The sequence below is a fragment of the Cetorhinus maximus genome, chromosome 12 (genome assembly GCF_964194155.1).
Source record: "Cetorhinus maximus chromosome 12, sCetMax3.hap1.1, whole genome shotgun sequence".
NCBI lineage: Eukaryota > Metazoa > Chordata > Chondrichthyes > Lamniformes > Cetorhinidae > Cetorhinus > Cetorhinus maximus.
In genome coordinates, this window is record NC_135890.1 from 73,653,087 (window position 1) to 73,668,046 (window position 14,960).

General features: G+C 40.4%; 1 protein-coding gene across 1 annotated transcript in view; it reads right to left on the minus strand.

Moving 5' to 3' along the window:
* The window catches only part of ppil2 (peptidylprolyl isomerase (cyclophilin)-like 2), a 406,540-nt gene that overhangs the window by 210,453 nt on the left and 181,127 nt on the right, over positions 1-14,960 (minus strand). Inside the window, exons 11-12 of the mRNA XM_078553895.1 lie at positions 8,933-9,008; positions 42-148 (exon numbers count right to left, since the gene is read on the minus strand). Coding sequence (XP_078410021.1) covers positions 42-148; positions 8,933-9,008 — 183 coding nt within the window. The remainder of the gene's footprint in view (positions 1-41; positions 149-8,932; positions 9,009-14,960) is intronic.

A 14,960-nucleotide genomic window follows, 5' to 3' on the forward strand; every position in this document is an offset into this window, starting at 1 on the left:
ATCTACCCTAAAACCTCCAATTAATTAACACTTGTACAAACCATCTCACAGTGTAGCTCCAGGTTCAGATCCCCCTTGTTTGTGTGGAGTCGGACATATCCCTTCTTTTTGACGTAGCCATAACGAACCTGGTCATCATCAATGGCAGCTGTGAAGGAAAGTTGAGAACATAACAGGATCTTCAAAAATGGGTATGAGAAGTCTCAGTGATAAGCAGTTCAGACTTTACCACAATCATCAACTTCACAATAAGGGACTAGAAACTAAAACATAAAAGGTCAATGATTTTACATCCAGCTGAGCAAGGTGAAAAAACTAACCTTCAACATTTAAAAAGTACATATTGGGGAATCATTTTGATGTTGTTTGGGTATGTCTTAAAAGCATTTTACCACTGTTTATGTAATGTGTTTCCAGTTCTTCATGGGCAACATTTTTTCGGTAATTGTATCACAGGTTCAATACTTTTGCTATTCACTTTATAGTTTTCCCCAATTAATGTTATAGAATCAAAAAATATACAACACAGAAAGATGTCATTTGGTCCATTGTGTCAATGAAATAGCTTTCAAATGATTCTAACTCTCTTGCTCTTTCCACATAGCACAGCAAATATTCCTTTTCCAGTGTTTATCCAATTCTCTTTTGAAAGTTATTATTGAAGCGGTTTCCACCACCCTTTCAGGCAGTGCACTCCAGATCACAATTCCTCTCATCTTGCTGGTCTACTCCCCTCCTTCTGAAAAGGATGACTCTTACTGGAGTATGGTTGATTAGCACCAGCTGCTCTCTTCTAGTTTGTTCAACTAGCTGTTAGCCATACGCAAGCTCTGAAAGGCATGTTTACCAATCTCTTCAACTGTGGAGGGAATCATGGTCATTCTGATTCCTGTCCTACCCAGCATTCACACACTTGAATTTTCAAGAAGGAATGGGTCACAGAATAGTGGTCATGGGTGAAACCCCTAACTTGGACACAAATACCAATTATAGTGTTCCTGTGATCGTCTCAATTAAGATAAGTTATCTTAGCACAATGTGCAATCGAACAGTTGTAGGTCTGAATGGGTCACCTACTCACTTAATAGAATTTAATATCTTTTCATCCAAGGCTAAACAAATGCTGTTGTCAGATGCTTTAGTATTGGGTGGAATTTCCATTTAATTGGGGCTCAAATTTCTGGAATAGAAATCTGTTCTCTTGACATTCAGGGTGAAATGCTTCGAATACTGTAACTGTAGCAGTCTATTTTAACTGATATCACGCCCAGAATGACTTAACCCTTTGTGCTAACTTTCATGGCGAGCTGCCTCATACAGAGATTGGAGCTTTAGCTTGGGTAAAAACAGACTGGTGCTATAACACAGTTTTCTAGGCTTTTATATTATGTGGGGATATTAGGGACTTTGTGTGCCAAGCCTAGCTGCAATGTGATGATGACATTTTCATGTGCATGTATTGTGTCTGATTACTTTCAGATCAATCAAGCCAGATTTTCCTCCTGTGTACAGAGGATGCTTAATGAACAAGAATGAATTGTAATGGTTAATATACTTTGCCCTGTGTGCCTTCTGATATAATGTCTTCAGGCCGTTATTTATTAATTCAAGTGCAAATTAGATTTACTTTAACAAATAATATCTTGGGATACATTCTTTGAGACATGGCATATGCCAAGTGTAACACATTTGGGTGGAGAAGACAACTTTGAATCTATGGTTCCCAGAGCATTCCATCACTGGGGTTTCCTCAAGCCATATCTGGCCCTGTTACAAAGGATATAAATTTGAATTTTGAGGCATTGGGGAAATGGGAACCAATACAGGTAAGCAAGACAGGGATGACTGATGGCAAGTGGGTCTTCGTGTGTGATACATTATGGGTAGTAGAGTTCTGGATAAGTTAAACTACCAATAGTAGTCAATGCTGCAGACAAATTTTACATTGTTTTGCCAAGAAGAGGGCAACAGGCAGAGAAAGAATGATACGAGGAAAAGCATGGAAGGAAGGGGGAAGAGAACCAGAGAAAAGAGAAGGGACATGAGAGCTACAAAGCAGGAATATGTGACATGTAAATAGGCAACAGGGAAGAGGAAAAGCATGTGTTTTTTTTAATGTGTGCATTAGAACTAGTCAGAGAGTGGCCAGGAAGATTAAGTAGGCATAATCGGAAAATTAGAATTCAGACATATAGGAGTAAAATCAGAAGGCACTTTTTCACATAAATGGTAGTGGAAATCTGGAAGTGTTTTCCCATTAAATAATATTGATGTTGATCAGTTGATGTTGAGACAAAGGAGAGGGAAAGAGAATGAGGGTGAAAGACAGAGAGAAAGATACACAGGAGGGAAAGAAAAGGGGTGCACGGGGGAAGAAAGAGAAAAATGGTGTGAGAGAGGTGTGTATATGAGGGAGAGAAGTACTGTGTACAAAAAAAGGTATGGGGAAGAGCAGGGGAGTGATTGAGGGGAAGGAACAGCAAGAGACAGCATCTTCTATTTTTCCCTTCTTGTCAATGTCACTATTTTTCCTCCATAATGACAAAGACTTTGAGATATTCTTCTGTACAAGGTGTACTAAGGAAAGCAAATAGATACATGGAGTGGAGAATCAAGGAGGCGGCTTAGTCACAACACAGGATAGGATCATAGGGTGCTATGGATGCTTATTTCTCAGCTCCAAGAGCACGAAGTCCTAATTAGTCTTAGCTATTATCAATTATTTTCTTATTGCTTGCAGCATCTATAACTGAACACTCTGGGAATCAATTTGCCTTTTGCTTGTCTCATACATGGACATCTTGCACCTCAAACTGAGCTGTCCCAAATTATTGGTAACTGGTTGGAAGGTTGGAGGCACAGAGTAAGGGTAAAGGGAATGTTCTCTGATTGCTGGGATGTAACAATTAGTGCTGTCTGGGATCTGTACTGCAGCCACAGCTTTTCAGCTGCATATAAAAAAAAACGACTTGTATGAAGGAACAGGGAGCAATATATCTAAGTTTGCAGATGACACTAAGTTGAGACATAATAAACAGTGTAGATGGGAACAGTGAGATTTAAAGGGATGTAGACAGGCTTGGTGAGTGGGCAATACTATGACAGTGTGAGGTCATCAACTTTAAGTTCAAGACAGACAAGTAGGAATATTTTCTTAATGATGGAAGACTAGGAGCAATGGGGAAGGAATTTAGCTGCTCGTGCACACAAATTAGTAAAAGTTAGAGCAACGATTATCAAGAAATATGGAGCAAAGATGCTAAGAGGAATTGTGGTACAAAGCAGCCATTATCTAATAAAATGGTGGGGGTATAGGCTTGAGAAGCTGAATAGCCAACTGTGCCGATGTTCTGGGACCTGTCCTCAGAATGCATATCTAAGAAGTGAGCCTGCTGCTATCTGCAACACAGATAACTTGTTATATAATCTAGAGCTACATTTGGATTAGATTTGAATTTCTACCTCTTGAAGCACAAAATATGTTCTGCGATGCACAAGTGTATAAATCTAACTGAAGGATCAAAAATGGGTCTTTGAAGTAGAGCCTTCAGTAAGGTTCTCATTCATCACAGGCTATATAAACTGACAGGCTGGGCCCTGTATCAACCCTGGATGTGAGGTTCCACTTCAAACAACATCCTCCTCTTTGATGAGACTGATTGGCAGCGAGCAGGGGAGGATATGGAAGAGTGGGAGAGGATGTGGTGGGAGTGTCAGGGGGGAGGGGTTAGGATTGTGCATACAGAAAGGGAAAACCTTTTCTATAAAGCTGCTTTGGATTAATGGGTAATGACCAACGAATAATGTTTCCTACCTTTCAATCCTCAGAAGGACTATAGATTTGAAGATGTCCCTTAGCTACAGAATGAAGTTCTTTTCTGGAATTAGTAGCATGAAATAGGATCTATCCTTTGCCTTCAACTACTTAAGGAAAAAGATAAAGTTGTTCTGCTTCTGCATCTGATTAGCTCAGTAAAGGAGAAAGCACATTCAACAACAGCAACATGTGGGGGCTTGCTGTAAATGCTCAAAGTGCAGCAGTAATTTGTCACTGGTGGTTATTTAGCCGATAGGTGTAGACGAATAGATGTGGTTTTATTATTTTACTTAATGCATGGATGGAAATCAAACATAATAATTGTCATTCTCTACATCTCTGCAGTTTGTTAAAGCTTCAAAGGAACAAAAGTTCCAAGTCAGGGTCATCAAAAAAAAAACGATATATATTGTGAATTTAAGGCTTACAGGATCTGCTCAATACTATAAATCAGAACAGCACCTGAACCCACCGGATCATATCATAAATCAAAATATCTTTTCAAACCCACCAGAACATATGGTACATTGGAATCACCCTCCTAACTCCATGGAATATACGGTAAATCAAAATGTTACTCCTAATGCTTTGCCAAAGAAGGCGACAATGAGGCCCCATGCAGAATTTCACAAAAAAATGCATGGAGGGGGTGGTTTAATCACAATGACAAACTTCACTAAAATAATGGAAGCAGTATAATAGGGTGCCCAGAGAACTTTATTTTTCAGTTCAGAGACCTCCAAGCCCTAATTAGTTCTTGATACTTGCAGTGCCTATGACTAAATGTCCAGGAAATCAATTTCTCTTTGTTGTTCCAGTGACCTACAATTAAGTCATTTTCCCATCTACATAGTCGGCAAAATATATTCTGACTTTTTGCTCCCTTTTAATTTGTTTCGCCTCCCTTCTTTAACTCCCCTGCCCCTACCCTGTACTCCTTTGAACCATTCCTGAGCTAAGAGGATTCCATAGAGCATCTTCCCAGGATTCCAGAGGCAGCTGTAAACTATACGGACAAGGTTAGGGTGACCTGCTTAAGGATTATGTCTGACAGGCAATCAGGCCTGACCTGAATATACCCTTCTGATGGCAAGCACAGGAACCTGCCATGAAAGATTAGAGGCAAGTGCCCATGCCTTACTCCTTAGTGACACAGCTCACTCGATATCAGACCATTAAATTATCACTAATACATTTATTGAATGCTTTTCACAAAAAGAACATTATATTCAGCAAGAGTAAGTAGGTAAGGAAAATTTTCTGGACAGCTATGCATTATTATTTGATAAGATAACAAATACAGCATTATACATCAATAGTGCACTATCAGTTTGCTAATTGGAGGGGAAACAGGGAAAGGAAAATACTAAGAAAAAGCAGCACAGAGCCATCTGGGCCAACAGGCATCACAGGAAATGAAAACAGTGGACATTATGCAGTCACCTCACCTGTAAGAGAAGGAAGGTATCTATAATGAGCAATATGTAATTCTACTGAAGGAGCAATTTGGTGGAAGGGAATTCAGCTACAGGCAGTAAGTTGCCCTGTCAGAAAGGGCTAATACCAGGAAAGAAAAGGTGGCGTTGTTCTTGTGCCAGGAAATCCCACTTACACAATAATAAGATTTTTTAGTTATTCTCGCATTACGGGCGCTGTCAGCATTTAGTTGGCTTCCAAGGAAGGGTGGACGGTCTTCTCATTGAACTGCTGCAATGTATATGGTGATGGTGCTCCCAGAGTCTACTTCTATTTTGAGTTACAATGCTGATCCTATTGCATGATTTTCAACTATGCTCTTTGTTATTTCTTTCAACAATTTAATTAGCTGCATAGAATCATAGACATTTACGGCACAAAGGAAGGCCATTTGACCCATGGTGACTTTGCTGGTCGAAGAATGTCTATCCAGCCTAAACCAATTTTGACCTCTCTGCTAAGGGAAATAGAGTGGATAGGAGGGACCTATCTAGACCTCTAACAATTTTTATACACCTCAAATAAATCTCTCATCAGCCTCCCCTGCCCTAAAGGAAACAACTGCAGCTTATCCAATCTTTCTTTTTGGCTAAAATTCTCCAGTCCTGGCAACATTCTCTATCTCCTCTCTGCTGCGATCACATCCTTCCTGTAATACAACGATCAAACCAGTGGGCAGTCCTCTAGCTGTGGCCTAATTAGCATTCTAAACAGTTCTGGAATAACTTTATTACACTTACCTTGGCTAACAAAAGTATCCTGTATGCCTTCTTAATTATCTTATCTACCTGTCTTGCTAACTTCAGGGCCTGTGGACATGCACTCTAAGATCCCTTTGTTCCTCTACACTCCTCCCATTCATTGTGTATACTCTTGGCTTGTTTGCCCTCACCAAATGTATAACCTCATGCTTCTGTGAATCAAATCCCATTTGCCACTTTCTGCTCACTTGAATAGTCCGTTGATGTCTTCCTACAGTCTACAACCTTCTTCCTCTCAACCACATGACCAATTTTTGTATCATCTGCAAACTTTTTAATCTACCTCTTCTGAATCATTGATATATATCATGAAAAACAAACTATAGCAAGCCATTTTCTAATGCAAAGAGATAAAAATAATTTGAATTCTAAAAGCACCATATCATGGTCTCAGGGCATTCCAAAGTGGGATTGCAACAAATAGATTACTTGAGTATTGCTGAAAATATACATTTTGATGAAGCTTTTCATCTTGCACTCATCAGGACAATCACAAGAATACCAGTGTCAGGGTAGCAACAACTTTATACTGTATGAGAAGAGAATGCTGATTGGTTGGCAAGTGGACTCTGATTGATAGAGGTGTTGCCATGGAAAATGCACCAGTTAATGGTGACTGACATTTAACTGCCAAGCATTGTTTGAAATTTAAACCAGGCAGCTTGGCTCTGATAGGTCAAGGCATTTTGTTTATTCGTTCATGGGGTGTGGGTGTGAGCATTTATTGCCCATCCATAACTGCCCTTGTTCAGAGGGCATTTAAGAGTCAACCACATGTAGGCCAGACCAGGTAAGGACGGCAGATTTCCTTCCCTAAAGGACATTAGTGAACCAGATGGGTTTTTACGATAATTGGCAATGGTTTCGTGGTCATCATCAAACTTTTAATTCCAGATTTTTATTGGATTCAAATTTCACCATCTGCCGTGGTAGGATTCAAGCCCATGTCCCCAGAGCATTATCCTGGGTCTCTGAATGACTAGTCCAGTGACAATACCACTACACTACCACCTCCCACTGAGGAATGAACCAACAAATGGGCGATCACTCATTTTGTTTAGCTGAAACAGGCACAATATGTGTACATATTCTTTCTGTCTGCAAGGAACAGGGCCCTATGTATTAATATGTGTAGTTTCCAGCACACGCAATGCACCACACCGCGAGCCTGACTAATAATCTTAAATTGGTTGTCAGCGTAATTTTTAGCACACCAAGGATTATTTAGCAAATGTTGTCTAATCACGAAATCACATCTAATGTTGGACACTGTTTTGAGCTTTGCAAGCAAGGGCTGATTGGGTACAGTCTGTATCTTGCCCGTTGCAAATGCAGGAAGAGACATGCTGTTTGATCAGAGTCCACTTGCCAACCACTCAGCACTCTCTTCTCATACAGTATAAAGTTGTTACTTTCCCTGAAACTGGTATTCTTGCGATTGTCCTGATGAGTTCAAGACGAAAAGCTTTGACAAAATGTCTTTCAGCAATACTCAATTTCTACACTACCAAATAGATTACCTTTGAAGTGCAGTCATTGTGTTGCAGGCAAACACAACAGTTTGTACATAGCAAGCTCCACAAACAGGAAATAAATGAGCAGATAATTTGCTTTTAGTGTTTTTGGTTGAGGGCACAATGATTGCAATTACATTATTATTGACCATTGCCAAGTGTTTTTTTTAAAACATTCTGAGCAAGCAGATTGGTGCTGAGTTAAATATCTCATACAAAAGATGACATTTACAACAACATAGCATTCCAACTGAAGTCTCTAATGGGATTTGAACCCTCAATGATGAGAGTGAAAAAGCTGCTGCAACTCAGTCAATTGAAAATTTCGAAACACAGATTGATAGATTTTTGTTCGGTAAGAATATTATGGGATATGGAACCAATAAAGATAAATGGGGTTATGATACAGATTATCCATGATCTAACTGAATGGCGAAACAGGGGTTGAATGGCCTCTTCTTGTTTCTATGTTCACTACCAAGTCAAGTTTACACATACAGGACCCACAGGGTTACTGTATTTCTGGATTCTTCTGTTTTGGCTGACTTTGTAACACATTTCTGTTGCAGTATAATATATTAATAATTTTCTGCTACAATAGTGGAGCTTTCTTTGGGGCAGTTAATGCAGTCTTTCAGAGGGTAGACCAGGAGCTCCCTGGTTGTCAAAAACTGCACGTGGCTTCCCCCAAACAGAAAAGTATGAAACCACTGAATCATACTCCAAATAACCACAAATTATATTGGCCCACTTTTGTCTAACTCCATATCATTATACCTTATCATTATTTTTCAGACTGTGTCCTCAATTTTACAGACAAACTTAAAAAATGTTATGACTGTTTTAAGAGCTTTAATCTCAAAAGACTATTATAGTAGCAATATCAACACAAAATTCAATTAACTTTGATTTTGCACAGTTTTGCTGTGGGCGATTCATGAGGTTAAAAAGGCTGGGAGAGAGATTGTTGTCTCCTTTCTCTTTTATCTTTGCAGGTTGCATACTAAAGTAACAAGGCAAAATTAATAAACGTAAAATCGCCATGCTTGCAGTACTGTTCCAGTTTGTTGATTATTCTTCTGTATTTTCCCAATATAAACCTCAAAATCTAACAATCATTTACTGAGCTGGAAAGGACCACATTTTTAGAGTACTGATAATCAACATTCTCAATTTAAATCTTCAGATATGGACAGGCAGAGGTGCACATGACCTCTGAGTTCTGTGTGCTAATTAAACAGCGCAATCTGTTTTTAATTAGATAAGCAGCAAGAAAGTGGTGAGTAGCTTCCAACTTTGATACTCCTAACTAAAAGAGATTTGAACCCATTATTTAGAGTAACTGCTGTAACTAATCCAATTACCTGCTTCATGTGTAGTTTCTGGCATCATTGCTGTAGACGTAAAAGAAGCAGAGACTTTCCCCGTAGAGTAATGTGCCTGTGGGAAGGAGAAACAATGATTCTATTAAGTCCATTCTTTTCCCAAAATGTGATATTGAGATATGAGGATGTACGTAAGAACATAACAGGGGCAGGAGTTAAGCCATTTGACCCTGCTTTGTCATTCAAGAAGATCATGGCTGACATTCTACATCAACTCCACCTTACCACCCAATCCTCATGTCCCTTAATTCCTTCAGTACTCAAAAATCCATTGACCTCCATCCTGAATATCCTCAATGACTGAGCTCCACAGCTCTCTGGGTAGGAGAATTCCAAAGATTTGCAACCTTATGAGTGAAGAATTTTCTCATCTCAGTTATAAATGGCCAAACCCTTATTCTGAGATTGTGACCCTAGTTCTAGACTCCGAAGTCAGGGGAGACATGCTCTTGTCATTATCCTGTCAGCCCTTTCAAGAAATGTATATGTTTCAAGGGAATACAGGATAAGCCTACTCAATTTCTCCAAGCGGCAATCCTCCGAACCCAAGAATCAGTCCTGTGCACTAGAGAAACAGTAAGGGCCAACTTGGATCTTGGAACATTTTAAAATGCGGCTGCAAGTAGAATTTTTAAAATGCTTATAGATTAAATTGCGATTTATTTCTTGAAAACGGTATAATGGCACAAAAACAATTATTTAAAAAATGAACACGTTAGTAACTGTACACAGATGCCAAGTGTGATCTACATTGAACACACTCTTCTTTATACACTCCATCCTGGTTTTCTGACTGATATTGTTTATGACAGTTTATTTAACTTTCAAAGATTGATAATTTTTATATTGACATTAATTACTTATATTCTCTCTATGTAATTAATTATTATACAGCTATCCCTCGTTTAGCACTCCTAATGTGTTCCTAAAAAACAGCATGCAAAGTGAAAATGTGCTAAATGAAAATCACTGGCCCATAAGAAACTATGTAATAAGGATGGGTTACGTTCCTGGCTTGTAATTTTTAGATTAAAAACCTAGTGGCTGCTATGAAACTAACTGGCTAAAAAATCCTCTTACTAACCCTTAATAGCTTACTAACTCTTTCAATTTGACCTCCCGCTCACCGTTTTTCCCCACTTGCTGCTCTTCTCCCTTGTCGTTTCCCTCCCCGACCCTCCTGCTTGCAGCCTACCTCCTGCTCGCTACCTCCCTCCCCAATCCTCCCACTTACAGCCTATCTCCTGCTTGTTGATCCTCCTTCTTGCTCACCACTTCCTTCTTGTGAATGCCCGCTGTGAAAAGGGCTCAGGAGAGCAGTGGCAAGACGGTGGGTCGGAGAGGGAAGCGGCGAGTGGGAGGATCGGCGAGCGGGCTGCAAGAACGACAAGTGTGGGCCGCATAGTAAATACTGCTGATCTAGTGAACCTTTGTTATACCCCCGCTAAGGTTAAGTATATTCTTCCTTAGATAATGGAACCAAAAATGTAAACAGTACTCCAGGTGCAACCTCACTCAAATTCTAAATAATTGTAGTGAGACTTCTTTACTCTTGCACTCCAATCCCTTTGTAATAAATACTATCATATTGTTTGCCTTCCTACTTGCTTTCTGTGCCTGCATGTTAGCTTTCTGTGACTTGTATACAAGAACACCCAAGTCCCTCTGAATATCAATATTTACCAGTTTTTTCCATTTACAAAATATTCTGCTTTTCTACTTTCCTAACAAAGTGAAGAACTTCACACTTCTCCACGTTATATTCCATCTGCCATGTTCTTGACCACTTTTGCAGCCTCTTTGCATCCTCCTCATATCTCACTTTCCCATCTAACTTTGTATCATCAGCAAACTTGGATATATTACACTCAACCCCCTCCTCTAAGTCACTGATATAGATTGCATATCACTAAGGCCCCCACACTGACTTTTGTGATAGGCCACTAGTTACAGCCAGCCCAGCCGACAATGACCTGTTTATTCCTACTCTTTGTTTTCTGTCCATTAACCTCATTAACCTCAACCAGAATGTATTATCCCTAATTCCACGAGCTCTAATTTTGTGCAATAATCTCCTGTGTGGCACCTTGGTGAATTGAAAATGATCTCATGCTGCTCTCTTGGCTTGTTTCCTAGTAACTAAAACAATCACACAGAATACACAACATCGAGACAAAACAGTAGTTTTGGGGATACCATGCTGACAGATTATGTTGAGATAAACACCTATTCACTCAGTACATTGGAACGGACGCAATCATTTTTATATTGCAATGGTCAAGAATAAATTCTTTGCTTTATATTTCTACAGAACAGAGCATCAATTCAGGATTTGAGGCTGATTTGACGCACAGGTCATACTGCAGATATTCATCAACATACCAATATGCTTGAAGGTGGAACTTAAACACCAGGTTTCACAGCACATCCAATTACATAAACACTCCCTGAGACATCAGCCAATTACTTTTTAAACAAAAAAACACTGGGCAGGATTTTCTGGATGATGGGGTTTCCCACCCCGCCACCCAAAGAGTCCTAGGGGATCACATCTCCTCTAATCCTGCTGCCTCGCAGCCATTTAATGATCCATGGTTATTTGCCCAAGGTCGAAACTTCAACTTCTCATCTGGGAAGGAAGTCACACCTCAGAGAATGTGGCCAGCAGCTCAGTAGTCCTAACAGCACTAGGTTCAAGCAGTAGCCACTGCTGGGACTATAGGCAGTCCCGCAGAAGAGCAGGTTAGGGATGCCAGACCAGGTAAGTCCAGGGTATCGGCGGCGCTTGGCTAGCAGGCTCCAATGAAGTGTTGAGAATTAAGTTGGGTGGGTGGGGGGAGGTTAATGACCTTGTGGAAGGCTGCCTCTGATGGACACAGGGGACCCCACAGAGGTCTCCTCCTTTGTCCAATGTCAACCCATGCAGTAAAAGCTGCTGGGCTAGACGCCTGGCACGGGCCACCACTGTCGCAGGTAACTTAGCAACAGGGCACAGTGATCATTAATTGGCCAATCAAATGCCCCAATAGGCCCAAGAGTGAGCGGGCTGCCCACTGCCTCCATTGCTCCCCGTAAAATGGGGAGACAAGTTGGATTGGGTTGGTAGGGAGCGTGCAGACCATGCGCTGCATTTTACGAGCTCCCCTCCTCCCCATCGCCGTGGGCAGGGGACTGTAAAATTTCACCCACATACTTTGCAGAGGAACCCCACCATGGAGTTAGGAGTGACATTAGCATTGAAATGCTACTCTACTCAGAGTAGAGAGATGGGCTGATTCAGAGATCTCACATGAAATGGTGCTGAGGCTGCCACTTTCCCACAAGACTCTGTACTATTGGAGTGAGGTGATTTTACTGAATTCAGTGAGCATAGCTGATGCGCATCATTTGTGTAAACTGCTTTCACTTTTTGTACTTGTAAGATGTGCTGATTGTTGGGGTTGGAAGGATGGGCAGATATCAAGAAAGCAGCAAGTTTTAAAGGCTGTTGTTCCATTTTAGGGCATCTTCTGTTTTGGCTCCATCAAATTGGCCAATCCAAGAGGGGTTAAATAGCTTTAATGCCTTAAATTTTCTTCCATAGTACAGGAAAAAATTTTCTCATCTCTAACTTTGATCGAAACTTGAAATTTAAAACTGTACCTTGTAAACCTCTTAATTGTTCTGCAATATTAAACCTTGGTTTGTGCAGCAATTAACATCGGCTGTGGTCATAACACAAGTCAGGATGTGATGGAATACTCTCCACTTGGCTGGATGTGTAAAACTCCAACAACACTCAAGAAGCTTGACACCATCCAGGACAAAGCAGCCTGCTTGATTGGTACCCCGTCCACTAACATTCACACCCTCCACCACCTGCACACAGTGGCAGCAGTTTGTACCATCTACAAGATGCACTGCAGCAACTCACCAAGCCTCCTTAGAAAACACCTTCCAAACCCATGGCCACTACATTCTAGATGAACCATCCTGACTTGTAAATATGTTGCCATTTCTTCACTGTCACTGGGTCAAAATCTTACTGTGGGTGTGCCTTCATCATATGGACTGCAGCGGTTCAAGAAGGCAACTCATCGCCACCTTCTCAAAGGCAATTAGGGATGGGCAATAAATGCCACATCCCATGAACGAATATATAAAATAAAAACTTATTTCCTGACTCCCCAAAGCCTGTTCACCATCTAAAAGGTACAAGTCAGGAGTGTGATGGAATACTCTCCGCTTGCCTGGATGAGTGCAGCTCTAATAACACTCAAGTAGCTTGACACCATTCAGGACAAAGCAGCCTGCTTGATTGGCACCCCATCCACAAACATTCACTTCCTCCACCACCAACACACAGTGGCAGCAGTGTGTAACATTTACAAGATGCACTGCAGCAAATCACCTAGGCTCCTTAGACAGCACCTTCCAGGCCCACGATCTCTACCACCTAGAAAGACAAAGGCAGCAGATGCATTGGAACACCACCACCTGCAATTTCTCCTCCAAGCCACACACCATCTTGACTTGGAAATATATTGCTGTACCTTCGCTGTTATTGGGTCAAAATCCTGGAACTCCCTTCCAATCAGCAGTTCAAATCCCATGAGCGAATAAATTTTTAAAACACATAGGTCCATATTTATAATGGAAGCTGTCTATGTAAAATTTTCGTGCAGTAATTACAGATTCTCTACCAATCGAGACACTTGGCACCTCCAGTGGGTGGGAGTGTTCAATTATAGCTTGGTCAAGGCAGTTTGTCACAAATGTGGACACAGTAGCTTATAGTGCAAAAAGTTGATTTAAAAAATCTTGTAACTACATGCATATCTTAATATGTTAGAAAGAGAGAAGAATTGTGAGGGGGTGAGTGAAAGGCTCATTCCTGTGCCAGGATCAGGCTCTCATGGTGATTTGTAAATGGGACATACCACATGAAAGCAGTTTGCTAATTTCAATGTTTTACCTTTGTTTGTTAACACAAACTTATGAACTAACAGTATTTGATATGTGATGCAAGACATAAAAGGATGAGCAGTTTTGTTAATTATACAACAGAACAGTTAACCTGTATTCTTTCACATTGCAGTTCCTATCTTCAAGTTATGGTACACACAGCTTTCATTGCTCGATTTTTTCTGTTTACATTCACAGTAACCTTTCTGACCTTGTTCCTTGTGAAGGACAAACTGAAATGATATTTATTTAAGATTTCTCTGTTTTGGTTCAGTGAATAATGGAATCGCCTTTTATAAAAATCATTCTCAGGATATGGGCATCACTGGCAAGGCTGACATTTATTACTCAACCTAATTAGCCTTACAATGGTGGCAATGGACATCTTCTTGAACCACTGCACTGTGTGAAGATGTTCCCACAATACTCATAGCTGGGGAACAGTTTTGACGCAACTGAATGGCTTGCTAGGCCAGTTCAGTGGGCAGTTAAGAGTCAATCATGTTGGTGTAAGAGTGAAGTCACATATAGGGCAGTCCATGTGAGGATAACACATTTCCTCCCTTCAAAGATGTGAGTGAACGAATTGGGTTTTTAGGACATTCCAACAGCTTTATGGTTATATTTACCTGTATCTGAATTTTCTTTTATTTCCAGACTTTTTAAAAACTGAATTCTGATTTAAAATGATGAGATTTTAACTCTCAGTCTCTAGGTTACAAGTCCACATAACACAGCCACTATGCTATTGCCTAATTATCTGCTGTCCGACTATATTCTCTACAATGTCACTAACATTGATTTTGATACAGGCAACAATCAAACTTGATGCACAATTTGGTGTATAAATAAAACTTGGAATTACTATATTTGAAGGGCAGAGACACTCTACACTGTACAAGAGGAGGGAGAGTTCCTGGAATGCAGTGCAAGAGGTAGTCACTTGGCAGTTAGAGTGGAATAATAATGGGAAGGCAAGTATCTGCTGGGATGGGTGATCCAGGCAATGGGGAGATAAAAATGCGGGATCACAACTCAGGTAGAGACAGCTTAACAAACAATT